Source organism: Drosophila guanche, unplaced genomic scaffold (assembly GCF_900245975.1).
Source record: "Drosophila guanche unplaced genomic scaffold, DGUA_6, whole genome shotgun sequence".
NCBI classification, from domain to species: Eukaryota; Metazoa; Arthropoda; class Insecta; order Diptera; family Drosophilidae; genus Drosophila; species Drosophila guanche.
This window is the reverse complement of record NW_022995748.1, coordinates 1,161,285-1,185,298: the sequence shown is the minus strand read 5'-3', so window position 1 is coordinate 1,185,298 and position 24,014 is coordinate 1,161,285. Positions and strand designations below refer to the sequence as shown.

Sequence of the window (24,014 nt, the reverse complement as noted above, 5' to 3'; positions counted from 1 at the left end):
TATTACTATCGATATTTATGGGAAACTCCCATCGATCGTGCTGATAAGAAACAGCTGTTGGACAAGTGGAAGGAAAGGGCATACAAATACGTAACATTTAATTTTAGCAATGCCAATTACACGGATTCTCCGCACAGCACACCGATCTCTGGCTTCCTTTACTGCCAAGGTATTAGCATAGCCAAATCGATCACACACATATGTACGTACATTAACCCTACAATAACACACGCAGCGCACGGCGGTTACAAGTCAAACGGACAAGGTGCGGATTGTGGAGGTGGGTCCTCGGGATGGACTCCAAAATGAAGCCAAATTGCTGCCAGCAGCAACGAAAATTGAGCTAATCGATCGTCTATCCGAAACCGGTCTGACCACTATTGAAGCAACAAGCTTCGTGAGCGCCAAATGGGTTCCCCAAATGGGTGACAATTCCGAGGTATTTCGTGCCATTCGCAAAGTGCCTGGCATCAGCTACCCTGTACTTACGCCCAATCTCAAGGGTTTCGAGAGTGCACTGGCAGCGGGTGCCAAGGAGGTGGCCGTCTTTGGAGCAGCTTCCGATGCATTTTCCCTGAAAAATGTCAACTGCACAGCCGCCGAGGCAATTGAACGCTTTCGGCCGGTACTGAAAGCAGCCCAAGAGCATGGAGTGCGTGTCCGTGGCTATGTATCGACAATCGTTGGTTGCCCATACGAGGGAGCCATAGAACCGAGTGCTGTGGTCAGAGTTGTCGAGGCTCTGCATGAAATGGGCTGCTATGAGATCTCCTTGGGCGACACCATTGGAGTGGGCACACCCGGCAGCATGCGACGAATGCTGGATGAAGTTACACGGGCTGTGCCCACTGACAATCTGGCCGTGCATTGCCACGATACCTATGGACAGGCACTGTCCAATATCTTGACCTCACTGGAGTACGGCATACGAGTGGTGGACTCCTCGGTTTCTGGCCTTGGTGGCTGCCCCTATGCCCGTGGAGCATCTGGCAATGCAGCAACCGAGGATGTGGTCTACATGCTGCATGGCATGGGCCTCCAAACAGACATCAATCTGGAAAAACTCATACAAGTTGGGCGCTACATCTGCGGTGAGCTGGGCCGCCCCTCCGAGTCCAAGGTGAATCGCGCCTGGAAGGGGCAGTAGATAGATCTGGTCCGCTTCTGGGTACGGCAAACGATGGCATTTACTAGCAACTAGTTACACAATACATTTATTATTCAGAACATTCAGAACTTGCGCTTATTTGCTCGTAAACTTCTGAGCATCGCGTAGGGTATACATGGAAATGTCGCCGGAGGCTAGCGACAGATCGGCCAAACTTTGATTGGCACGTCGTGGAATATGCGATACAGCGCCAGCATCACTAGGCATCTTCATTTTACCATCGTGACGGAATACTTTAGGCTCCACGGCAGTGTTTAAGTACTTTTGAATTTTCTGCACACTGGGCATCGGTATGGGCGTGCGTTCATCAATCACCTGGAGGTTTTTCAGGGTTAACATTAGCTTGTCAACGTTTACAATTCCATTTCCTCAACTTACGTGCTGCAGCTCTGATGATATGTATGCCTTTTTGGGCAGCAGGCGAGCTTTCGAGTCAATGTCCAGTTTTTTGCTGCTTCCCGACGCGTTGGTAGCTGTGGCTGGCGGCATTCTGTGGCACAGACGGGATTCCTGCTCCAGTTCACTGATGGCCAAAGTGCTGTAGACATCTGTGCTGGTCTGCCGGAAGGTACTCATCAGCGGCGCCGTACCAGACATCTGCGTGTACGTGCGAATGGGACTTATAATGTCGTCATAGGGATGTTTGAGTTGCCGCTGACGACGCTGCGGTATGCCCGTGGGTGTGCCAAAAAATGTGGTCTTGGGCAGATCCATATTAATGTCATATCGAGATGGAATTTTGCTTTTACTTGGCGACTGCTTTACACTTTGTGGCGGCTTGTTGCTGGCGCGCAGTGGCAAAGCTGGCTGCATAAATTCGGCGGCAGCTGACTTGGGCAACCGCTTGGAAGGCGACATGACAAATGTGTTTTGTTTCTGTAGCAATGGACTCTTTGGCTTGGCTGGCGCTACAATTGGTGCTGCGGCAGCCATGTATTCCATTCCCTTTTGCATCATGTATTGCATTTCCTCGATGGTATCATTGAAATGCATGGAATTCTCCTTGTTATCAGCATCCTCTTCCTTGATATCAAAAGTAGAAGCCTTCTCCTCCTCCTCCTCCTCCTCTTCTGTTGATGATAATTCAATTATTGTATTCTCAACATCATCCGCTTCTTCATCATTTTTGGTGGGAGACGCTAGCTCGATGAGGCTGCAATGCAAATCGCCCAGCAGCTCCAGCTTCTCTTCCTTGGACATGTTCAGCGGCTTGGCTTTCTCAATTGCAGCATAGAAAAGATCATCGACATTCAAAAGAGTTCCACCAATGGCACAACCAGACTCTGTGGCCGTTTCGTAGCTACTCGATGCATTTGTCTTCAGTGTTTGGGCACTCTGAAAGCTCGTTTGTTCAGACGACACATCCGATTCCAACTCACTGGCCTCGATAATGGTTGAGGGTCGCAACAGACCCACCATCTTGACGGGCGAGATATTCTTTTTGGAGTCCTCACCGCCTGCCAGTGTCTGATCGTTGTCCCAAAAACGTGAAGGTGCCTCAACGTCCTCAAGCTGTGTGCATTCCACACCCTTGAGCGGACTTTCGTTATCCAAGTGTTCCTCCGCGCCGATCTGTTCCAACATGCGACGCAAGAACTCAATCTCCTTCTGGGCAGCTACAAAAAAGAAACAAAAATATAGTATAAATGGAGTAAATTCGCTTCTGTACTCACTGTCTTCACCACCACTGTGATCTCGACTGCCACTATTCTCCTTGGCCTGGGCTAGCACATAATTCTTATCCTCACTGTGCATGTACTGAAACAAGGTGCTATCAGGATCGGATGCTGTCTTATCACACATGCGCTCAAATACATCAAAACTTTCATCCCCATGCCCCGCAGCATTTGTGGCCATGGACTCGTACATGGTATCTTCACACATATTGATTGTGGTTGCAGCTTCCTTTTGCTCCTGGTTTTGCTTTCTAGCCTCCAGCAATTTCTTGAGATCCTCATCAATGTCCAGGCTGTAGCGCTGTTCCTTAGGTTCCATTTTTGTTGCCTTTTGAGGTGTTCTGAAAAGTTGAAACTTTGTTAGAATTCAGAAAGCAATACACTCAATAATACACTAATAATTCCAAGGTTACTATGTCTATATGGGTTTTACAGAGTAATATTTGTTGTTGTTTACATGCAAACAGCCGAAAATGATAAAAATTCGTATAACTATCTTGTAAAACTAATTAAAATATCACTAACACTATCCAATGCTAAGGGGGGTATGGTGTCTGGTATTTACCGATCGGCCATAAGGTGATCACGCAGTTTCTGACGCCAAGCCTCGCTGTCTTGAAATTTAGTTAGACCAGACATATTCTTGAGCCTGTTTTTTGTTGTTTGTGTGCGTGCTTGAGTGTCGCAGCGTCCTTGGTTCACAAATCGAGGGAGTATCAAGTGTAAACGTTACAAGTAAACTCAATGCGCCTATAGTTTAACGTAATCGGCTTTACTCTTAACAATTAACATACCTGCAATTTATTTATAATGCCAAGCGAAGTTTAAATGTTTTCCTGTTGACGCGCTGCGGATCGGAAAGGTACTCACGAGTAGGTATCAAACGACGCGCTGTGGCGGTCGGTATATTTAAATTTGATGCCTTCTTTAGTAAATATTAACAAAACACAAGTGGATTGAATTGCAAATGCTAGGGCTTCTTTGTTAAAACATATCAAGTTAATTTTACACTGTAAAGCATTTTTTAAACAACGAATTCGCGCAATATTTGTTAAAAAATGTTGGTGAGAGACCAGGGCTGGAGAATTACTTTAACCTATCGATGGCAGCCTACAAATGCCAGTGGAAAAAATATAAACAAATTGCAGTTACATAGTGTCAGTTTCATAGGTAAAAATCAAGTTGAGTTTACGCTGTAAAGCATTATTTTAACTAAGAATGCGCACAATATTTGTTAAAATTTTTTGGAAGCATACCAGGACTGGAGAATTACTATTACTTATCGATACATCGGTTGCAACCTTCAAATGCCGGTGAAAAAAAAGATAACAAACAAATTGCAGTTTTTTCAGATTGCTCACTAAAATTTTGAAGTAGGCTTGAGCAAGATGAACGTAATTCGACACACGATGTCCCTGGTGTCGTTGGGCGTGTTTCAGCTCGGCCGAAGGACCAGGAGCCAGCATTTCCGTGGCTTTCTGCTCGGCACCGGGCTGGGGCTGACGGCCTTTTCTTCGGTCACGTACGCACAGGCGGAGGCCCAAAACGCAAAGGTCAACAGAAAGCTGGATACGTCCAGATTCATGGCCGAGCCGATAACAGATGCCACAGTCCTGCTGGGGGACAAGGCCAACATGCGGCACCGAATGGAGCTGATGATTATGGAGATTCAGGCAGAGTTCTGCCGCGCCCTGGAGTCGGAGGAGATGTGTGGCAAGAAGTTTCAGGTGGACCGTTGGCAGCGCGAGGAGGGTGGAGGAGGCATTACATGCGTCATCCAGGATGGCGATGTCTTCGAGAAGGCTGGAGTCAACATATCCGTGGTCACAGGCTGGCTGCCACCAGCGGCTGTGCAACAGATGCGCTCCCGCGGCAAGGACCTAACGGAGGGCGTCAAGCTACCCTTCTTTGCCAGCGGTGTGAGCGCTGTGATCCATCCACGCAATCCACACATCCCGACCATCCATTTCAACTATCGCTACTTCGAAGTGGAGACACCAGATGGCAAGAAGCAGTGGTGGTTCGGGGGCGGCACAGATCTCACACCCTACTATCTAGACGAGAAGGACGCCCGTCACTTCCACCAGACTCTAAAGTCTGCCTGCGACGAGCACGATACCACCTACTATCCCAAGTTCAAGAAGTGGTGCGATGACTACTTCCGTATCAAGCACAGGAGCGAGAGTCGTGGCATTGGCGGCATCTTCTTTGACGACATTGAATCCCCGAACCAAGAGGCTGCCTTTAATTTTGTGACCGGCTGTGCCAAGGCCGTCATCCCGTCATATATGCCGCTCGTGCAGAAGCACAAGAACCGGGAATATGGCAACAATGAGCGGCAGTGGCAGCTACTCCGCCGCGGACGCTATGTGGAGTTCAACCTCATCTACGATCGCGGCACTAAGTTCGGACTGTATACGCCCGGTGCGCGCTATGAGAGCATATTAATGTCACTGCCCCTTCATGCCCGCTGGGAGTACATGCACGAACCCAAGGCCACGTCCAAGGAGGGTGAGCTAATGAAGGTTCTGAAGAACCCAAAAGACTGGGTCTAACCCATGACATGAGTTATTTTTTAAGTGGGGAAATGGTGCCTTGCAAAAAGCAATATTTAAAAAAAACATATTTAAACTGTTACCAATAAATATGAACAAAATTATACGTTTTACATAATACAGTTTTCATTAACGGTAAAGTCAAAACCTCTACAAGTCTCAGCTGATCTATTATCCCTATTTACATACATACATGTATGTATTAAAGTATTCCAGAAGAATCGAAGCAATGCAATTGCACGTGCGCATACACACACATGCACAAGCATTCATCTGTGTGTCCATCTACGCATTAATATGTTTTGTCGCGACTGTACATTATTTTTCACTTTGAAATAGTAGTCAATATTGGTGTACATACACAACTACATCTGATGTAGATTTCACCAATACTATTGCACACCAACACGCACACACACGCATACATATGCACTAATATTTCAAGATGGTGGATTTCGTAGGTTATGTCCGGCTATACTATATTATCTAGAAAATTCCGTGGTGACGTCACCTAACCAATTTTAAGGTTATGCACCAATGCCCATGCAACGTGCATAGTTCTCCATCAAATGGGGCGCTACGTTCGGACCGATTTTGTATGTATACCTATTTACACGCATATGCCTACCCTCCCGACACTTGCATTTCTTCCCCCTTGATAAACTTCTCAGACTGTGCCCGTGTGTGTGTGTATGCGTGCGTCTTTACACGCGCATAAAGCGGGAAATTCGCGCCACCGGCAATTCCTAATGTCGACGACAGCCCATGCCGTCCAAACAAATGCCAAGAATTCCAAAAAATAAATTAAGATCATGCAATGGTCAATGGAGGTTTACATAGTATTATAAAAGTTTTATTTTATTTTCTGTATAGCATACATTTTCATCTGTGTTGTTATGTTTTGTGTATCGAGCTCATCTGCTCATGTTTCTTCTTTATTTTATGTTTACTGCTTGTGGTTTGTTGTTGTTTGTTTTGTGAAATGAAAACTATCTTAACTAATGGGTTTAATAGAAGCCGCCGGTCTGTTGTTGGTAAACTTCGATGGTATCGCCTTCCTCCATCTCCAGCGAAGTGGGGGTATCATTCTCGTTTATAGGCTGGCCGTCAAAGCGGAAACGTACAACCTGCATGGACAGACCAGCCCGGTCACAGTATGCGTTCATCAACTTGCGTAGCGGAGTGTGTTTTTTAATCTTAAATTGGACAACGGCGTTATCCTGTCCTAGCACTTTTAAATTAATATGCTCGGTCTCTCCCCCTTTCTTTTCGTCAGACATGTTTTTTTCGTTCGGTTTCTGAGCGCTTGACAAGAGTCAGAAAATAATGCCGGCGTGCTGTACAAGAAAATTTGCAAATATCACACAAATTAGATACTTAATATCACACACTATGTGCGCGGGGCATGCTTGCAACCACGAAATGAGTTTTGTAATTACATGTATTTTGCGTTCTTACCGTTTAGCAGCTCTTTTTAGGGTTTAATGCAAAATTTTTCGCCGCGGCTTCCCTTCTACACACGCCAAAAAAATGGTTGTATTCAGTGTGACCAGACGGGCACGCTGGATATGCCTAAAAATGACCAGAGACGCCAAGCAGCGACAAGGTTGGTTTTTGTTATCGATTATTGCAGGAAGTAAATATTTCAATTTGTTTCAAGTGAAACCACTGCAATGATTATTCTGGATTAATTTTGTTTGATTTAATTTATAGAAGTCTTGTAAATGAATTGTTTCTAATTAATATTTAACATTTGGAGAAAACATTCTCAAAATGTAGCGATACATTTAAAACTCAACCGTGAAATTTGACACATTTGTTACTTTAAATTTGTATGAAACATCAATGCAATTTCTGAATTTCTCTTGCTTCGTGTTGCTAATTTATTACCGAAGTTTCCACTCACCCCGCTCAAACCTGGTAATATAATTCGAAAATGCAACCGTGCACCTAGCGATATTTCTCGCGAGCTCAAACTACTCTTCTTATCGATAAATAAAACCGTAAAACTTCCGTAAATTAAAATTATTTTTTGAAAAATCGCTCGAAGTCAAATTAAATTTTTTTTTCTAAAATAATCTACCAGAAACAATTGTATTTTTGCTAGCTTTTTTTCCACGATAGAAACACTTTTATTGATCTGATTCAGTTAAATACATTTTATTAACTGACGAAATGTTGTTAACACATACCATTTGACTCTTGCTATTTGACAAATCCTACTTATTCATAAATTTATTCAATTCGAAGTTACCTAGGTAGTTTAGATCTACCGAAATTTGGCAAATGCTGCTATGTTGAAGCAAATACAAAATAAAAATCACATTTTTCCCCCAAAAGCAAGCGAATCACTTATGATTGTCGGAGCCAACCCCTTATAACTTGTTTTTTTACCAGTTACCAACATCAAATCAAACCTTTTGTGCTGTTTTTGGCTGTCTTACATTTTCTATCCGCTGCTCTAGCTCCTCTTCAGTACGATTCAGAACCAGCAAAAACGTACATGAAACGATCGAAATTGTAAATTGATTACAAACATAGTTGATATGTAAATTGCATCATTCCATTCCACCATTAAATTAAAAGCATTTCCAAATGTGTACCAAACAATGGAAAACTCAACTCACAAACCTCAAGACTCACTCACACACTCTCGTCTCGTAGGATTCTTACCCGGAAAGAACTTACAGTCGGAAAATGGATAGTAACTTACGAACACCACAGAACTCAGCCCGAACGGGGCACGAGGTGAGAGGAGAGGCTATCGTTTCTAGTGTCGTCCTAGAACGGTAAACGCATTGATTAGTGGGTTTTGTGCATAAACTAAATTACCTGTAAGACTTTTTCTAAGCGGACCAAATAACGGAACTAACTCCCGCGTGTTCTTTGCGTTTATAATTATACTTATGCTTTTGTTTTCACATTGTTTCAGATTTTCAATATTGAAAACTGCAAAAAGATAAGAGAAAATAAAAGGCACGGGTTAGTGCAAAAGGTACAAGAGGTTTTTTGGGATTTTTTGTTTTGTTTTTGTAAGTAATAAGAGTAAAGAGTGTGTGTCCCAGGAACCACCATGGGATTGATTTAATACCAAAATACCGCAGGCCTCAATCCGAATTCCAGACTTCCAAACTTCCCTTTGAACCCCCTTACCAAAGGTGGGGAAACAAACACATGTAGGGCTAGCTTTATTTTTACTTACTTTTTTCTTTCATTATCAATTTGTTAAGAGTTACTTATAAATTAAAATGTTTTTAAGCTATGCACATTAGTGGATTGGATTTTTTGCATCGTTATTTTGGGTGTTTTCCTAATGTCGCGCTGCTCTCTGCACTGCAAAATTGTTGTTTAAAATGGAACCATGTATAATTATAATAATATTAATCCAACCAGAATGGATCTCTGCCGTGAATTTTGCAAATAAAGTTGAATAAATAATTACAACCAATAGACGGCTGAATTTTTTTCACAATTATTAACCTTTGTTCCAACTCCTCATCAGTGTGGCCTGAAAATAGTCAGCGTGAAAGTGTCTGGGTATGAATGGGATGAATCCTCGCTCGCTCGCTCTACTGACGCCACCAGCTCTGCTCGTTGGCATTTTGCTGGCCATTGTCGGGATTGGGTGCTGGGTTTGCATTCGAATTATTGCGTCCAATGATGGGCGGCGGAGGCACACTGAACATGTTGTGATGAACAGGCGGAGGACGGTACTTTTCCTCGTGCTCATCCTCAATCTCGCGCTTGATGGCTGTGTTCTGATAGTCAAACGATGGATAGCCATCATCGATGGGCTCCTCCTTGATTTTGATAATGTCCATTTCACGGAAATCGGGCTTGCGTTCCTTAACATCGCCGGCAGCACCGCTGCGCTCGCGCTCCTTACGGTCACGCTTGCGTTCGCGTCGCTCCCTGGAGGACTCGCGCTCGCGCGACTTGGAACGCTTCTTCCTCTTCTCACGCTCACGATCACGGTCACGATCGCGATCCCGCTCACGCTCCCTGTCCCGCCTGTCGCGGCGGTCGAACTCATCATAGCGTTCCCGGCTGCCGGCGCGACGTTTTCTGCGCTCGCGGGACCGGCTGCGGGAACGATTGCCAGCCACGGCGACGCGTCCACGATCACGCTCCCGATCTCTGCGGTCTCTGGACCGAGACCGACGCCTCTCTGCCCCAAAGGCAGGACGTCCGCCGGGACCGCCTCTGGGCTCCACGCCATTGTTGCTGCGACCGCCCGCTCCTTCGCGATCCTCGCGCTCACGTTCCAGGCGGTAGCGTTCGCGTTCTCGCTCATTGTCCTCGCGGCCAGAGTGCTTGATGTTCACGTCATTGCCACCACGCCGAGTGCCGCCCAGTCCTCCGCCCAGGCGACGCGGCAGCCAGCCCTTCACTGTGCGGGCCCGTTCCACATCCACCAGGACACGCTTGCTGTCAATCTTCTTACCATCCGCGTGCTTGTAGGCGGCATGCATGTCGCGCTCGTGCTCGTACTCGATGAAGGCATAGCCCTTGGGTTTACCTGAGTCCTGGTCGTGGATCAGGACTATTTTCTTAATGGGCCCATAGAACTCAAACTCACGCCGTAGCTTCGACTCGGATGTGTCGTAGTTTATGCGCGCGATGAACAGAGTGCGAAAGGGATCCTCAGTGGCGTTTTTTATCTCGGTGGGGTCCCACAGGGCGATTTCTCGCTCCAGCTTGTAGGCCACCTGCTCGGCCTTTTCGCGACGCCTTCGCTCCAGACGTTCCTGCCGTGTCTCCACCGTTTTGGGCAGCGGCGTGTCCTCCGGATCCTCGAAATCACTCATGAAGTGGGCCACTCCCAAGTAGCCTCTGGATTTTTTTTCATGTGGCAATTTATCCACCGGCGGCATAAACGGGATGGGATCCCGTGCGGCGAATAACGCCAACAAATTCGGCGGTAGATATTGGGTCATTTTAAGTAGTTTTTATTACCTTTTCTGCGTCTCGCCGTTTTCAGACCTGTGAGAAAAAAAAAACATTTAGGTTATGTTACGCTTTGTTTACCATGAAAATCGTGCAGGGAACCAACTTTAAGCATCCATCCGCCTGGCCTGAGTATAGTTGAGCGTACTTAAATTAAGTACAAATTTCTTAATCAAATATTCAGTAATTATTTTACAAATTTTCTTCACTTTTTTCGCCTGGCTTGTGTCTTAGGGATGATACATCGGGCGTATCAGTATATCGATAAGTCGGCCTCACTTTCGGAGCTCATTCATGGTGACGGTAAATCTACTTTAATAGATTTCAGAAAATATTCGACTGTATTTATAGTTGATTCATAAATATCTAACCGCGGACCCTGATTATACTTGCATTTTATGTTTCATATTTTCGGTGCAAAACATATCGACACTTTCGTGCGATAGGCTATTGTAAATCATAGTATCAAGACTAGTATCAGTTCTGAAAACACTTTTGCTAGCTAAATGCATTGATAGATCACTGTATTATTGGATGAATCCTCTCCTGAAGGACAGAAATGCTGTTAATATTAATTAATATTAAATATCAATATACATTTGTATTTTGTAAATGAGAAGGTATATTTTGGTTTATTTTTGAGGTCTTGCAGTATTTTTATCGATAAGTCTTCAGTCACACTGCCTAGGAGACCAAGTAACGGAACTTCGGACCGATCTTGTGTAAACGTGATTTCGTTCTTTTTTGCAATATTTAGTAGGAGTTATTGATAAAATCAGAAAAGTGCTCGTTTTAAATACTTTTAAATACAATAAATTATCGTTCTTGTAAGTAAAAACTTGATAATAGTAACGATTCGAAGTGAATTAAGCGGCTAAATAAAGCAGGTAAAGTGCAATGCAAATGGCTGAGACTAACCAAGATGGCGCTGGCGCCCTGAAAATTTCGAGTGAAGGACCGGAGAAGCCAAAAACTGCTCGCCAACAAAACTCTGTTCTGGAAATGACTGACTTGCCGTCCATAGAAGAAGTAGTCACACCCTGCGAGAAGGATAAGGACATGTTTGTGTATCCGCCGCCACCGCCTCCGCCAACACCTGTTCAGGCGAAGCTGCCTTCCAAAGCAGCACCTCCCCTGTCGATGCCGTTAGACCACGAAGAGGAAAAGTGGGAAGATCCCTGTGCCCCGCCCCCACCGCCTCCAATGCCCTCGCATGCCTTCCTGTCCAGCGGCTTGGGCTATCTGAAGCTGACAGCCGTCAAGCTGAAGGATGCCCTGGAGGAGGCCATAACCAAGAGAGAGACCAGCAAGCGCCATCAGAAGATAACCACCGAAGTGAGTGTCATCAAATTTGCATTCAAACAATTACGCACATCGATGCAAATGCAACATGAAACTGTTTATGAGTGTCTGTCACAGCGCACACACACACAGCCCCTGAGCTTGTATTTTCTGTTCATTTTACTTATAACATTTGGTTTATCCCTCATTTTTTATTGTGTAGCCATCTCACCAGATAGATAACGTTAAATGGGAGGCAATTGAAATGTTGCCAAGATGCTCGTGGGACATGCTGGATGCCAGAGGCGCCTCTTCGTGCATGGCTCCCTGCATGGATGTTATAGTGCACCCGAATAACAAGAAGCCGGCCATCTTTGCGCAGCTGGAAAGGATTATAAAAGTGCATCGCATACTGGAAAAGCAGAACAAGACCCAAAAGGCCATTTCCCGAGAGGCCATACCGCTGTATGCTGCCGTCAAGCCGCACCACGAGGATGAGGGACTGACACTGCAGGTACTCTCGGCTAGAGCTTCCACCCCATATACTCAGCCCACGAGCATGCTGTCGTGTACGGCTGTCAGCTGTGACCTGGAGCATGACTCGCCCAAAAAAGACCACCCTCTGGAGCAGCGTCCTGCAGCGCAGCACAAACGTGCTCCTGCCTTAGTTGCCAGCAAGCCAGTACACGTGAATCCTCACAAAGCACCAGTTCGGCGTTCGCCAGTGCCGCATCGCACCCACTACACGCGTGCCAGCCTGCTCGATATACGCGGTGAAATGTTGAATGCCCTCATGCATCGTTCCAAGGAGACCTTCGTCATGCCCCGTATTGCCACCTGCGACGCCATTGAGTTGGAGGCTCGCTTGCGGCGAATGAATCTGTGGCGTACCACTGCAGATTCCACTCGCTTTAGGTCTCGCTCGAATCCCACGTCCAATCTCCACCCCAATAACAACCACAACAACAATAATGAGTGCATGCCGGCGTTCTATAAGAACAAGAACAAGCCGCAGCTGATCAGTGACGAGTCTATCATACAAAGCCAGCCCCCGCAGCAGCAAACGGAATTTCAGGTGAGTGCAAGTGTCCATCTACAATTAGATTAGAGAATATTATATGGAAAAACATGAAGGCAGGGCCATGGTGAAATTACTTCACCGCAAGGCACTCTTTGCGGGGACCATTGCTCTGTCTATTCCTCTCTAGCGCTTGTGTTTTTGATCGTTGTGAATAAGTTAGTGGTCCTCGCACAGCGGTCAACGTCACCTTGTTAGTAATTTCACCATGGGCATAGCTATCTAGGAGATCGTTCGTTCCGTGACACATTTTACGGGTTCAACTAAAAGATGGGTGTGGTGATCCGATTACTCAAAAATCTGGGAAGAGTGATTGCTGCTCCCACTTCAAGGGTAAATAAACATTTACTCAAAATATGTATATTATATGTTTATAAAACAAAGTTCCCAATCTCATACATATACTCATTTCGCAGCTTATCTGATCAAATAATGATTACTATTGGCTGCTGACCTCCAGGGGTCGTTGTTATCATGTTCAATCGCTCTCTTTTTTCTTCGTTCTTCTAGAACTTTTTATTTTCAATCGTAACTTTTCTTTAGTATTTACTTTTATGAGATTTTGTTCCCTTGTTTGTTGCACAATACAATGTGGATATATCGACTGCAGTGCGCAAGGGGCTGTGGCCAATCATTTGTCTAGATAATGACACGTTCCATCAACTTCTCGTAGCCTTTGTGCCGCCTGCTCGGGCGTGAGATCCCGCTGAGCCATAGCCAAGAGCTCAAATCCAACCATGAACTTGCGTACCGTTGCGGACCGCAGGAGCGGTGGATAGTAGATGGCATGAAGCGTCCAGTGTGCGCTAGAGGCGTGGGCATGCTCGGGTCCCGTCGGTGCACCATGCCAGCCCATGGAGTAGGGGAACGAGCATTGGAAAAGATTGTCATATTTGGTGGTCAGCTCTTTGATGGTCACGGCCAGATTGTAGCGCTGATCCAGGGTCAGATCATTGATGCGCTTGTTGTTGTTGCGCGAGATGAGCATCGTCTCGAAGGGCCAGGTGGCCCAGAAGGGAACCACAACCAGCCAATCGGGATTATCGATGACGATGCGCTCTCTCCGTTGCAGCTCCCGCTCTACATAGTCGCCCAACAGAGGTCTGTCGTTTGTGGCATAATAGGCGCGCAGTCGCTCCTGCTTTAGCTGCGGTTCTGTGGGCAGAAACGAGCACGACCAGATCTGGCAATGCGGATGGGGATTCGAGCAGCCCATGGCAGCTCCCTTATTCTCGAATATCTGCACCCAGGCATACTTGGAGCTCAGCTCGTTGAATTGATTGATCCATCTGATGGGCGGGAAATTATGAAATTAGCATTTGGAATTGTCTTATCTCCAGGCCATATAACTTACTCGTTGATAACAACGACAATTTCCGCGGATGTCATCGTAGGCAAGGTGAGGTTTGACTTGGGATGGAAACACATAACGCGACAATTCCCATGCGCTGGAGCCACCTGGAACAGGGGATCATCGCTGTTGGGTGGTGCCGGTACCTGCTCCACCAAGGCCGGAAAGTCGTTCTCAAAGACGTAGGTGCTCTCGTAAGCGGGCGTTTGCTAGAACAGGGAACACAAAGACATGTCAGACAGTCAATTATTGAGTAGGATTTAAAGGTTTTTTACAATTCCGTTGGGTCGCGTAACGCCAGGACAAAGGGGATTGGTGGGATCAAAGTCGGGAAGTTCGTTCTTCTGCGCCTTCTCCTGCTGTCCCGACCAGGGACGTTGCGTGCGATGAGGGCAGACAAGTACCCATGTTCCGTTGAGGGGATTTAGCCGCCTATGCTGGTGTTCTGCAGAAAAATAAACAAAAAACGGGACTTGGCTATGAGAGAATATTCCGTGTCCATTTCTCACGTTGTGCCTACCAGTGGCAACAAACTGCATCGTGTCGAACCTCTCGCACTCGTATCGGCCTCAAATCAGATTATGAAAACTGTTTACAGTTACTTTTGCGCTATTCCGTTCTGTTCTGGTCCGCTCTGTTCAGCATTTGGGGTGGTCCACGAGACCGCGCAATGTCAAGTAACTGACCGAGTTACGATTACGCTGGCTGCGGCGGTTTGTTCATGCTTCTGGAGCAAGCAAAGTTGAGTTTTTTTCGATTCGCGAAGCGCACTTTTCCCTTTATGCATGATTATTGCTCTCTCCTCTTTGCTCTCTCCCACTCTCAGTTGGTGGAACTGTTTTTATTAGCTGTATCTCTCCTATACATCGCCACACACAGCTGGCTATGCTTATACGAATAGTTTTACTTTTGTGGATGTGTGCGTGAGCACATTTGCGCGCAATTAGGGATGAGCTACAGGCGATTACCGTTTCTTTCGGCATATCAAATTTGCAATCGAATTTTAAATTTGAGTGTGAAAATATTTTGTGTTTAAATTTATAATTGTTTTACCTGCAAGGATCCGGCAATTGTCAATCAAAGACGCATTGGCAGCGGCCGCTTCAATCATTCCACAAAGTGGCCCTACAGCAGTGCGGACTACCATCCATACAATAAAACCAAACCTCATCTGGATGAAGGAAACTTGAAGCATCAGAACGGCGGCAACATGACGGTTCTGCAGTTTTTCGACAACGGCGAAATATCCAGCTCCAAGATGAGCCAGCCAAATGGTCGACCCAATACACCGGTTATGGGTATGGCCAACAATCGCTCGGATAACGAGACAATGATGTCCAATGAGTCCAGCGAGGATCTAAGCCGTGCCAACGAGAATTATGTGAAGCGTGTGATGTCCGGTTTTCTGGTTGTGTCCAAGCCCAAGTCCCGTGAAACGGAGGAGCGTCACCACCGTCGCTACAGGAACCAAAACGAGGAACCTGAATGGTTCAGCTGTGGCCCAACCTCCAGGCTGGACACTATTGAGTTGTGTGGCTTCGATGAGGAGGAGGAAAAGATGCTCAAGGAGGGTCATCACCATGCCGAAATGGACAGGGATGCACAAAAGCATAAGGTAAGTGGGCCTATTATGACCAAAATGCTCGTGATCTTTATATTTTCGCTCTCTATTTCCTTTTTTTATTTTTTTAGATGGATCAGCACAAGTACAAGTGGACGCATCCGGATGCGGGCATTTCACGTAACAAATTCATGCCCAAACATGATACCAACAACAATCACAGTGTGGAGAACATGAACAAGATGGGCGCTGATCAGCATTCGCATCAGCATCAGCATTCACAGATACCAAAGGAGGATAAGCGTTCTGGCGGCGGCCGTTCATTCCAGTTCGATAAATTCAATCAGAGTTTCGAGAACAACAATTACATAAACAACCAACAGCAGCAGCAGCCACAACAAGGAATTCCAATGCAGAAGCAACAGCAGCAGACGCCTCAGTCTGAAGATAGCAACAATTCCAAGTTTATGCCCTTCTTTGAACGGGAAAGAAATGGCTCATCGTCATCGCTAAATGAATTCTTCAAGCAGGCCATGACCCATCAGCCGAATATACACAAAGAGCAGCCCAAATCCCTACCAGGCCACATGCCATCGGTGGAGCAATTGGAGGCCAAGTGGCGTCGCAATTCACTCACCCCAAACAACACTTCTGCTGCTGCTGCATCTGGGGAAACCATTCAACAGAATAATAATCCAACTGATATATTCCAAAAGCTAATTGGCTCGTTGAGTGCATCGAAAGCAGCAGCACAGCCGCAGCCTACTGATGCCATTTCCACATTCATTTTCCAGCAGCAGGCATACCAGCAGCAGCAACAGAAGCAGCACATGCTCATCCAGCAGCAACAGCAGCAGACTGCCTTTCTGGCTGGTCTACAGCTGAAGGCAATCCTTGGACGCGCCGATACCCAGTTGCTCTTGCTACGTCTAACCAAAGGTAGGGAGTAATATTTGGACGTAGAATCAATGCATTAAATATTATTTTTTTAGGTGAAATTTCCAAGCATGGCTTGCTGGTGCAGTTGGCCAATCCGCGTCTTTGCAACACTGATCGGGAGGCCATTACGGCTGTGCTGCAGTTCACCAATACACAGCAGCAGCAACAGCAGCATCAGCAGCAGCTGGACATGCTCTCGAGCACGGTGATTGCCAGCCAGTTGCAAAATCTTCATCACCTGACCATTGTGCAGCAGAGTCTGGCCGCGAGACAGCAGCAACAAAAGCAACAACAACAGTTTCCTCATCAGCCGCAGCAGCTGTCGCAGGAGGATCTGCAGGCTCATGCCAATCTTATAATGAGAAATGCTGTGATGAAGCGTAAAATGGAGGAACAAACATCCATGCTGATCAATGGAAGTGCTGCCGTTGGAGCCAAGACTTCGGCACAGCAACAGCAATCTCGCGGGCAGCAGCAGCAGCGTCAGAATCGTTTGGATAGCTCGGCCAATGCTTTGCTCAATGCGCTTATATCTGGCAATGGTAATGGCAACGGGTCGCAGGCCCCAACTGGCATACCCATCTTGGGAGGAGGACAGCTTCCTCGACGTGCCGCTGATGATCTAACGCAGCAGCAGTCCCACTTTGTGACACAGTACAATAATAATCCATATTATCAGCAGCAGCAGCCACAACCAAATCGCCAACAGAACAACCAGATAGCACAGATGCAGGCCCAACCTCCCATGGCCATGCCATTGCCAAATGGCGTAGGTGAGTGATAAAATAAATAAGAGTTCGAAGTGGCAACATAATGCTGTGTTGCCTCTCTTTATTTGCGGCCCCTTGGTGCCGTGTCTGAGTCAGGGCAATCTTTTTTTTTAATACCCTTCGAAAGCCGAGCAAATATTCATTAAGTGCACTTTCACGTAGTATTGTTTGAAAACTGGTTTTCTGGCGATGCGCCTGCAAACATTACAAACCACACAGTGTTGGCAAAATGCATGTGGAACTCGCAACTCGGATCGTTTGTATCTGTTGATTCAGAGTGTGTATCCGCCTCTTAAAGTTTAGTATCGTTTTAAACAATTTATAACAATCGTTTTTACACTGGAGTCGAATCATGTGTGAAAAGTTTGCACGAAAAATGTATACAGGAAAGGACAAAGAAAGCGTCTCAAGCTGCTTCAATGATTCCAGCTTATTTTCTAATTTAAATTGACATTTGGAACTGGTACATTTTCGGACGTTTCTCCTTTTTCTACATGATTTATCATAGAAATATTTGAAATGATTGATAATATCTAAAAAGAGCTGCCGATAGCTTCCCTATTTGTGCATAGATCTTAATTTGCTGTGCAAACTACTAAGCCCCTGGGCAAAACATCTTATTCCCGTGAGTCATAAGTCGTGTTTGTGCATAAGCATCTACCAATAGAGGGAGAGGGTAAAGTAAATCGTTAAATGTTACGTACATGGGACATTCCCCAGGCCTAGGGAGAGCTGAAAAGGCAACTCTCAGATGATTGCGTTCAATTGTTTAAGGCATGCGCCTGTCTGCCATAAGGCAGTCTCATAGAGTCTCATATATAACGAAAAAAAAAACTTTAACGAAAAGTGCCTCTGGCTTTATCAGCGAACCAAATGGAATTGGAATGACTATGGGGGATTGGCTTGGAGAATTGCCGCCACGCACGATTACTGCCTGGAACTGTGAAAGCATGTCAAGAGCAACAATTTATGTGTATTTCGATTCTTAGTTGTTTATTGCATATTAAAAGATTAAACACCGCAACGAATGTGTAGCTTAGGATTAGGTTTAGGCTTGGGGATTGTGAACCTTTCCGGCAAATAGGATATTCCCAGTGGACTCCTCCTCGATGAAGAACACAAAGGGACGATTCACATTGAACTCCTCGATGGTTGTGCTGCCACCGAATTTGTTCTCAATCTCAACAACGGTGGCCGCAAAGGCCTCAGTACCCTTTTCGTTTACATTGATGCCGGCCTTTTGTAAGATATTTGAGACCTTCACCTTGCCGGCCACATCGGCGCCTCGCGTCAGTCCGGGTAGGGAAGCGCTGTCTTCGAAGATCTCACGCACGCCCAGACTCTTGAGAGTCTCTTTGAAGTTTTCCTGGTAGTCAAAGTGGAACTTGGGCAGCGTCACCTTCACTTTAACCTCCTCCATGGCCCACTGGGCGCCCTTCAGCTCGTCGTTCTCCAGCGTGTGGACCAGCTCGTGGATGCCATCGAGTGCATAGGGCAGCAGCACGAACATAGAGTTCTTTCCCTTGTAGGGCAGTCGAAGGATTTGAGCCTTTAGCTTCTCAGAGTTGTGGTAGTAGAAGAAGTCAGTCTGCTCCATGTACTCCACTCGCGACTGCTCCTTCTGACTGCGGAAGAAGGCGCCCTGGTAGGTGTTGGCAAACTGCCGACGCCACAGTCCATTGAAATAAATGAGATTTGTGAGCAGCATCACGCTACTCCGCACATTGTCCGGGACAACCAGCTGCTTGAGTCGACCCTCTGTCACGTTGTTGGCCCAACTGTTGATGGCATCGGCCGCCGCCTGGGCGTTGCTAAAGTCCAAAGCCTCGACCTCGCTGTCATAGAAGTGCTTCAGCGTGGCCGTGAACTTCTGCTGTGTTTCGATGAAGCTGTCGGTAAAGAGCTTGGTTCGCACGCTGAGTGTGTCGTGGAGTTGGTTTTCCTTCTTGAATGAGTTGAGCGTCTTGCGGTAGAACTCGCGCACATTGTTCTGCGACCTGATGTCTGTCTGGGTGTTGGCCAGCTCCCGCTGTGTCTGGGTATCGGCGCCGGCTGCCTCCGAGAGCAGGGCCAGGACCAGCTTAATGGAGAACGGTGATATGATCACATTCTTTGCTGCCGTCTCGTTCTGGAGCACTGTCTTCAGCAGCTGCCACGAGAACTGGTCGTGGGAGTCGCTTCTGAATGGCACAAAGGTGTCAATGTCATCATAGCCGCTGGGCACTGCTGGCAGCGCCACCGGCCTGATCGGCACCTTGTCCGTCCGTGTCTCAAACACGCCCTGAGGCGTCGTTATCGTTGGTATAGAGTTGCCATTCGCCGACGCTGATGCTCCAAATACCAGCAAAAGACTTGCCAGCAATCTGCTCAAATCCACATTTTTGCTTATCATTATTATTGTTAATGTTCTCCAATCGATGCGATCAATACGATTTTCTTGTGTCTATTTTTCTCCTTTTCTCGGCCACCGAACCAACTGTTAAATAGATGCGCGCTGCTGCTGCGGGAGAGAGACTTCCACCGTCACACACAGAACACAGAAGATGAGCGAGAGAGAGAGACTGATTGGAATGACGGACGACGATAACCGTTGTGCGCCGCGATTCCAATTGGATTGACTCAAGACTCTGAGCGGGCAAGCTTAAAAACCAGCTTCAGAGCTTGCTTCTGTCGTCGCTGTCGGCGTCGCGGTGGCTGTGCGCGTGTGTGTTTTTGTTGGGAGTCCCAAACGGCAGTAGCGCACGTCACAGTCTCCTGAACATGGCCAGTTCTTTTTTTCCCACTTCTCTTTATATCTGCTCTTTTGCCGCAAGAATTCGATGTCAGCCATTTGCATATTGTTTTCCCAAACGTATGAGCTGTGTGAATGATATCCGTGGAGAATACCCATAGTAGACGGAATAATGACCAAATGCTAGTCAATTAATGTTTTTTTTAGCTATTTGAATATTTAGTAATATCTCGCCAGTTTCATTAAGCACATATGGCAATGCTGTGAACAGTGCTGTGAAACACGTGTTGGGTAACAGCTGTTTTGCGCTCATGTAACCGGCTGAAAGCATTGCATTTAATATTAAAAATCTAGTCTCGTGAAATGCAAATTCGTCGTCCTCGTGGTGTAACAATTCCTCAGTTAATGGTGGTAACAGCTCTTGGGGTACTAGGCGGCATATACATTTGGCAGCCACTGATATTGAAATTCAAAGACGAAAAGAAAACGGACACTGAACCGAAGTCTCCATTGCCAGACGCAGCAACAAAGTTCGAACGATTTTAAACTAAATTGTGTTGATTTTTAAGTAATTTTACTGTTTTTTTTACAGATGAGTTTCATTAACGGACTCAAGAGGTTCGCCACCACCACCGTGGGTCTGATGGCCATAGGCATCGGGTCCACAGTCCTTATTTTTGCCGGCCATCGGTTTATTGTGAAACCCTACCAATCCAAGCAACGACGACTCGAAGCAGAAGCCTGTGCGGACTATCTGTTTCAGCAGGAGGTCCATCAGCAAAGAGCGAGCACTGTGACCCAGTAATTTTACCACATCCATCAATATATAACCGAAAATCCTTTTACATAAACCAGAGGGAACAGTGAGTGAAGTTTAAGTTTCATAAATTTATCATTGAGGAACGGAGACCTCGACTTGTTTCAGTTGAGTAAATGCATTAGGGTATTTTATGGAATTTTAATGGAAGCAAACATGAATTGAATAAATAATGAAAACAAAGAGCTAGCCTGCCAGCCAATAGATATGTTTAAACATTGAAATAAATTACACTTAAAATATTTCTAGCGTTTCATTCTGCTGCATTACTCAGTGGGTACATTTTGCTTCAACGAATCCCTCGAAACAGACTCAGGGAACTGCACTTTTCCTTGGCTTCTTGGGCCTGCCTCTTCAGTACGGCCTCCCTCTTGTGGGTGGGAAAGAAGCTCCACAGCGAGAAGGTTTCATCAAGACCACCCGTGGCTATGTTTGTGCCATCCGGGCTCCACATTAGGAACAGAGTGCCGCGATCCTGGTGGGCCAGCAGGTCCACCACTCGATTCAGTGACGCAAGAACCAGAATTTCGCACACCAGACATTCCATTGGATCTGCAGATAACGATATCGCAGAGTTGCTTGAATTATGAACGAATATATTACGTACCACCCCTGATGATGTTGACCAGCAACTCGCCTGTGATCTTGCTGTATGTGACCGTCTTGATATTGATCCTGTCGTCCTTGCGCTTATACGAGGCCACAAACTGCCGATGCGGAATGTTAAAGATGAAAATAGAAGCGGGACATCTTTCCACTGCAATAAGTATATTAAGGATATTAAGGGTTTATCAGTGCTTGGGCCAAGATCTTACCCACAGCCAAGTCCACGCCTGTCCAGGGATGCCAGTCGAAAATGACGGCCTTCGATCTGCAGCCCAATTTCAGGAGTCGCTTATTTAGCCTCGCATCCCATATGAAGATGGTGCCATTTGTGTCGCTCGATGCAAAGTATCGCATATTGGGTGAGAACTTGATCATGGATATCCGATGTCTGTGCTCTTGCAGCTGTTGCGACTTCATTTTGGGGCGGGTGAGCACCACAATAATGCCACAGTTGGTGCCACACAGCAACTCGTTGCCGTCGTGTGACCACTCAATGCAGCGTATGCAGCCCATTGACTTGAGGAAGTATTTGCGATAAGAGACAATGAACTCCATCGTAGATGTGACTGCCCACAGGTCCAGCACTGGATATGTGCCATCCATGCAGCCAATGGCCAGGTATTTGCCATCGGGTGAGTATTTAAGCGAGGTAGGTGACTCCACACTGAATATCATGGTACTTTCCTCCAGATTGCGCCATATCATGACGTCCTCGCCGGACGAAATGGCCACCAGATCATTTGTGGCCCAGTCCATCATATTATAGTCGATGGGGCTGCATATGCCAGACATATCGTGTGTGGCATTCTGAAAGGCTGTCGGTCTGCTGCGTGGCAAACAGGGCCAGTCGGCATCAATGCTAACCATGCCACTCATCTGGGAGCGGGATCTCTGCAGATTGCTAAACTGCAGCAGTCGCCGCTCTTGAATGTGAAAGGCGCTGTTGATGGTCGAAATGAAGCTGCTCTGTCGCCAATAGCTAGAGGTTAGGGTAATGCCCTACGTGTGCAACGGAATCAGTTTACAGTCCCTCAAAGAAAATCCAAATTATTATCCTCACCGTTTCCAGAATATCCTTCTCCTCCCTACGTCCCACGTACTTAAGATTAAAGTCAATATTCTCACGCTCAAATCGCTTCGGTATGAAGCGTTCGCCGCAATACGAGACATTTTGCTGCCCATTCTTGATGCCTAAAGATTTCTCGCTCTGCTTAAAGTAAACCAAATTAGTGAACCAGTTGACGTTCGACTTCGGTATTACTGCACCTTATAGGCCTCCTGCTGCCAGGTCTTGCGTCGCACTTTTGTGAATGGTGTCACGGACTTTTTGTCCATTTGTGCACATTTATTTGGACTATCACACACACTCATCTCGACGAACATTTAAATATTACTGCCTAGCATATTGCATTAGGCTTGCGCCATTTTGGTATGTCGCTGCCCTCAAAGAGAGCAACTACAGTTAAACTGCAGTGCGGTGCACTCTCACCCAAAGTGCAACTGTTCTTGTCTGTGCAGTGCTGCGAAAGAATAACTGTTGTCGGTTTTGCTAAACACTCGTTTTATTATTCATGGCTGGGGTGTAAGCTATCGTCGCCCTTCTATGGACGCCCGCAATGGCGTTTTCCACAGCTCGTTGCAGGACGGGCAATTGGAGCGTTTCTGCAAAAACTTGCGTATGCAGTCTCGATGATACTGGATGTCGCACGATTCACATCGAATATCCCATAGCACCAGGTTAGAGCACAGCTTGCAGCTGTCGATGTTTTCCGCGTGATTGGTGCGCAAATAGAAACTCAGTTCCACAAGCGTTCGTGGCCCTAGGTATATGTTGTCCTCCGCCTCCAGAAAGTATCCCATTTGGCACCATTTTTGGATCAGCTCCTGCATACGGACCTTCTTGAGCGGCTTCTCAATGCCCAAATCCCGGTAGGCACCGTTCCAGGCCATGCAGCAGTTTTCTTCGCCAGCTATTTTGTCCAGCAGCTTGGCAAAGTATTGGCATTCTTCTGCCACCAGACCTGTGTTGGCTATGGTGTCCGGAGTGGCATCTGTCTTGGCGTACACCAAGTACTCCTCGTTCTTCAGGGCATGTTTTACGAAAACCAGCGTCTGATCAAAAACACTAATGGAGGCGTCGATTTCGCTGACAAAGGCTTTCACTGCCTCCTTGTTGAACGGCTTGTGTACTTTATGGAGTTCGCAGAGCGGTGTTAATATTTGATCTATCAACTCATAGCTGAGCGCGCTGTGGTTCTTCGAAGCACGTAAAAATGCGCGCTTTACCAATTCCATATTCAGTTTGTTTACAAATCAGTGACCGCGAAATTATTGATCAAATATACCAAAATATGCCCTTTCATTCTAAAAATATACTGTAAATATACCGTAGCTCTTACAAAATTTTCCTCAACTTTGATCTTTTGTATAATTTTACCAGCTGGTTAGAATTTTCGGCTTTAAAACTGTAATTTTACTCGAATCATCATTTAATTCTCGACAATATTAGCTGATTTTCATGACTTATCTTTGTT

The 24,014-nt window shown here is 46.3% G+C and overlaps 11 protein-coding genes across 16 annotated transcripts; 4 read left to right on the top strand and 7 right to left on the bottom strand.

Moving 5' to 3' along the window:
* Positions 1–46: 46 nt before the first annotated feature.
* Positions 47–1,213, top strand: LOC117584306 (hydroxymethylglutaryl-CoA lyase, mitochondrial). The gene is made up of 2 exons (XM_034273131.1): positions 47–169; positions 236–1,213. Exons 1-2 carry the CDS (start codon positions 110–112, stop codon positions 1,145–1,147), a joined length of 972 nt encoding a protein of 323 aa, XP_034129022.1. The 5' UTR covers positions 47–109; the 3' UTR covers positions 1,148–1,213.
* LOC117584295 lies at positions 1,187–3,835 on the bottom strand. Of its 2 annotated transcripts, XM_034273118.1 has the most exons (5): positions 3,639–3,716; positions 3,410–3,536; positions 2,842–3,185; positions 1,547–2,784; positions 1,187–1,483 (listed from the first exon to the last, which is right to left on the bottom strand). In XM_034273118.1, exons 2-5 carry the CDS (start codon positions 3,481–3,483, stop codon positions 1,244–1,246), a joined length of 1,896 nt encoding a protein of 631 aa, XP_034129009.1. In that variant the 5' UTR covers positions 3,484–3,536; positions 3,639–3,716; the 3' UTR covers positions 1,187–1,243. The 2 variants fall into 2 exon arrangements, with proteins under 2 accessions (XP_034129009.1, XP_034129010.1); XM_034273119.1 differs by lacking the exon at positions 3,410–3,536 and having other exon boundaries at positions 3,639–3,835.
* On the top strand, positions 1,412–21,116 carry LOC117584309. Of its 2 annotated transcripts, XM_034273135.1 has the most exons (4): positions 1,412–1,420; positions 5,151–5,155; positions 15,166–15,175; positions 20,650–21,116. In XM_034273135.1, exon 4 carries the CDS (start codon positions 20,650–20,652, stop codon positions 20,860–20,862), a length of 213 nt encoding a protein of 70 aa, XP_034129026.1. In that variant the 5' UTR covers positions 1,412–1,420; positions 5,151–5,155; positions 15,166–15,175; the 3' UTR covers positions 20,863–21,116. The 2 variants fall into 2 exon arrangements, with proteins under 2 accessions (XP_034129026.1, XP_034129025.1); XM_034273134.1 differs by lacking the exons at positions 1,412–1,420; positions 5,151–5,155; positions 15,166–15,175 and adding an exon at positions 20,358–20,587.
* Positions 4,146–5,496, top strand: LOC117584302 (oxygen-dependent coproporphyrinogen-III oxidase). Its single transcript, XM_034273128.1, has one exon. The coding sequence runs from the start codon at positions 4,233–4,235 to the stop codon at positions 5,397–5,399; it is 1,167 nt and encodes a 388-aa protein (XP_034129019.1). The 5' UTR covers positions 4,146–4,232; the 3' UTR covers positions 5,400–5,496.
* Positions 6,231–6,985, bottom strand: LOC117584308 (small ubiquitin-related modifier 2). The gene is made up of 2 exons (XM_034273133.1): positions 6,858–6,985; positions 6,231–6,736 (listed from the first exon to the last, which is right to left on the bottom strand). The coding sequence occupies exon 2, from the start codon at positions 6,677–6,679 to the stop codon at positions 6,407–6,409; it is 273 nt and encodes a 90-aa protein (XP_034129024.1). The 5' UTR covers positions 6,680–6,736; positions 6,858–6,985; the 3' UTR covers positions 6,231–6,406.
* On the bottom strand, positions 8,173–10,610 carry LOC117584300 (U1 small nuclear ribonucleoprotein 70 kDa). The gene is made up of 2 exons (XM_034273126.1): positions 10,453–10,610; positions 8,173–10,382 (listed from the first exon to the last, which is right to left on the bottom strand). The coding sequence occupies exon 2, from the start codon at positions 10,334–10,336 to the stop codon at positions 8,969–8,971; it is 1,368 nt and encodes a 455-aa protein (XP_034129017.1). The 5' UTR covers positions 10,337–10,382; positions 10,453–10,610; the 3' UTR covers positions 8,173–8,968.
* LOC117584293 (protein cup) lies at positions 11,017–20,784 on the top strand. Of its 3 annotated transcripts, none has more exons than XM_034273114.1 (7): positions 11,017–11,173; positions 11,234–11,681; positions 11,851–12,702; positions 15,117–15,671; positions 15,749–16,556; positions 16,610–17,329; positions 20,650–20,784. In XM_034273114.1, exons 2-7 carry the CDS (start codon positions 11,244–11,246, stop codon positions 20,661–20,663), a joined length of 3,387 nt encoding a protein of 1,128 aa, XP_034129005.1. In that variant the 5' UTR covers positions 11,017–11,173; positions 11,234–11,243; the 3' UTR covers positions 20,664–20,784. The 3 variants fall into 3 exon arrangements, with proteins under 3 accessions (XP_034129005.1, XP_034129007.1, XP_034129006.1); XM_034273115.1 differs by having other exon boundaries at positions 11,051–11,173; positions 11,231–11,681; XM_034273116.1 differs by lacking the exons at positions 16,610–17,329; positions 20,650–20,784 and having other exon boundaries at positions 15,117–15,675; positions 15,749–15,940.
* LOC117584304 (probable galactose-1-phosphate uridylyltransferase) lies at positions 13,251–14,757 on the bottom strand. The gene is made up of 4 exons (XM_034273130.1): positions 14,577–14,757; positions 14,332–14,501; positions 14,060–14,265; positions 13,251–13,994 (listed from the first exon to the last, which is right to left on the bottom strand). The coding sequence occupies exons 1-4, from the start codon at positions 14,593–14,595 to the stop codon at positions 13,337–13,339; spliced, it is 1,053 nt and encodes a 350-aa protein (XP_034129021.1). The 5' UTR covers positions 14,596–14,757; the 3' UTR covers positions 13,251–13,336.
* Positions 18,293–19,943, bottom strand: LOC117584301 (serine protease inhibitor 27A). Its single transcript, XM_034273127.1, has one exon. It carries the CDS (start codon positions 19,716–19,718, stop codon positions 18,375–18,377), a length of 1,344 nt encoding a protein of 447 aa, XP_034129018.1. The 5' UTR covers positions 19,719–19,943; the 3' UTR covers positions 18,293–18,374.
* On the bottom strand, positions 20,996–22,962 carry LOC117584299 (protein cortex). Of its 2 annotated transcripts, none has more exons than XM_034273124.1 (5): positions 22,747–22,962; positions 22,541–22,690; positions 21,690–22,479; positions 21,482–21,631; positions 20,996–21,426 (listed from the first exon to the last, which is right to left on the bottom strand). In XM_034273124.1, exons 1-5 carry the CDS (start codon positions 22,861–22,863, stop codon positions 21,164–21,166), a joined length of 1,470 nt encoding a protein of 489 aa, XP_034129015.1. In that variant the 5' UTR covers positions 22,864–22,962; the 3' UTR covers positions 20,996–21,163. The 2 variants fall into 2 exon arrangements, with proteins under 2 accessions (XP_034129015.1, XP_034129016.1); XM_034273125.1 differs by having other exon boundaries at positions 22,541–22,687; positions 22,747–22,940.
* An 11-nt stretch (positions 22,963–22,973) lies between these two features.
* Positions 22,974–23,797, bottom strand: LOC117584307 (non-structural maintenance of chromosomes element 1 homolog). Its single transcript, XM_034273132.1, has one exon. The coding sequence runs from the start codon at positions 23,773–23,775 to the stop codon at positions 23,068–23,070; it is 708 nt and encodes a 235-aa protein (XP_034129023.1). The 5' UTR covers positions 23,776–23,797; the 3' UTR covers positions 22,974–23,067.
* Between the last annotated feature and the right edge of the window lie 217 nt (positions 23,798–24,014).

What these genes read in the sequence shown, in the direction of transcription:
- LOC117584293 (XM_034273114.1), top strand. Translation starts at nt 11,244, where the DNA reads ATGCAAATGGCTGAGACTAACCAAGATGGCGCTGGCGCCCTGAAAATT. An exon ending in GGGATGCACAAAAGCATAAG is followed by an intron (nt 15,672 to 15,748) that starts GTAAGTGGGCCT and finishes TTATTTTTTTAG; the next exon opens with ATGGATCAGCACAAGTACAA. An exon ending in CTTGCTACGTCTAACCAAAG is followed by an intron (nt 16,557 to 16,609) that starts GTAGGGAGTAAT and finishes TTATTTTTTTAG; the next exon opens with GTGAAATTTCCAAGCATGGC.
- LOC117584306 (XM_034273131.1), top strand. Translation starts at nt 110, where the DNA reads ATGCCAATTACACGGATTCTCCGCACAGCACACCGATCTCTGGCTTCC. An exon ending in TGGCTTCCTTTACTGCCAAG is followed by an intron (nt 170 to 235) that starts GTATTAGCATAG and finishes TAACACACGCAG; the next exon opens with CGCACGGCGGTTACAAGTCA.
- LOC117584309 (XM_034273135.1), top strand. Translation starts at nt 20,650, where the DNA reads ATGAGTTTCATTAACGGACTCAAGAGGTTCGCCACCACCACCGTGGGT.
- LOC117584308 (XM_034273133.1), bottom strand. Translation starts at nt 6,679, where the DNA reads ATGTCTGACGAAAAGAAAGGGGGAGAGACCGAGCATATTAATTTAAAA.
- LOC117584307 (XM_034273132.1), bottom strand. Translation starts at nt 23,775, where the DNA reads ATGGAATTGGTAAAGCGCGCATTTTTACGTGCTTCGAAGAACCACAGC.
- LOC117584300 (XM_034273126.1), bottom strand. Translation starts at nt 10,336, where the DNA reads ATGACCCAATATCTACCGCCGAATTTGTTGGCGTTATTCGCCGCACGG.
- LOC117584301 (XM_034273127.1), bottom strand. Translation starts at nt 19,718, where the DNA reads ATGATAAGCAAAAATGTGGATTTGAGCAGATTGCTGGCAAGTCTTTTG.
- LOC117584304 (XM_034273130.1), bottom strand. An exon ending in TTACGCGACCCAACGGAATT is followed by an intron (nt 14,266 to 14,331) that starts GTAAAAAACCTT and finishes TCCCTGTTCTAG; the next exon opens with CAAACGCCCGCTTACGAGAG. An exon ending in ATTGTCGTTGTTATCAACGA is followed by an intron (nt 13,995 to 14,059) that starts GTAAGTTATATG and finishes CCCGCCCATCAG; the next exon opens with ATGGATCAATCAATTCAACG.
- LOC117584302 (XM_034273128.1), top strand. Translation starts at nt 4,233, where the DNA reads ATGAACGTAATTCGACACACGATGTCCCTGGTGTCGTTGGGCGTGTTT.
- LOC117584299 (XM_034273124.1), bottom strand. Translation starts at nt 22,863, where the DNA reads ATGTTCGTCGAGATGAGTGTGTGTGATAGTCCAAATAAATGTGCACAA. An exon ending in AGGCGTGGACTTGGCTGTGG is followed by an intron (nt 21,632 to 21,689) that starts GTAAGATCTTGG and finishes TACTTATTGCAG; the next exon opens with TGGAAAGATGTCCCGCTTCT. An exon ending in GGTCAACATCATCAGGGGTG is followed by an intron (nt 21,427 to 21,481) that starts GTACGTAATATA and finishes CGTTATCTGCAG; the next exon opens with ATCCAATGGAATGTCTGGTG.
- LOC117584295 (XM_034273118.1), bottom strand. Translation starts at nt 3,483, where the DNA reads ATGTCTGGTCTAACTAAATTTCAAGACAGCGAGGCTTGGCGTCAGAAA. An exon ending in TCACAGTGGTGGTGAAGACA is followed by an intron (nt 2,785 to 2,841) that starts GTGAGTACAGAA and finishes TCTTTTTTGTAG; the next exon opens with CTGCCCAGAAGGAGATTGAG. An exon ending in TATCATCAGAGCTGCAGCAC is followed by an intron (nt 1,484 to 1,546) that starts GTAAGTTGAGGA and finishes AAAAACCTCCAG; the next exon opens with GTGATTGATGAACGCACGCC.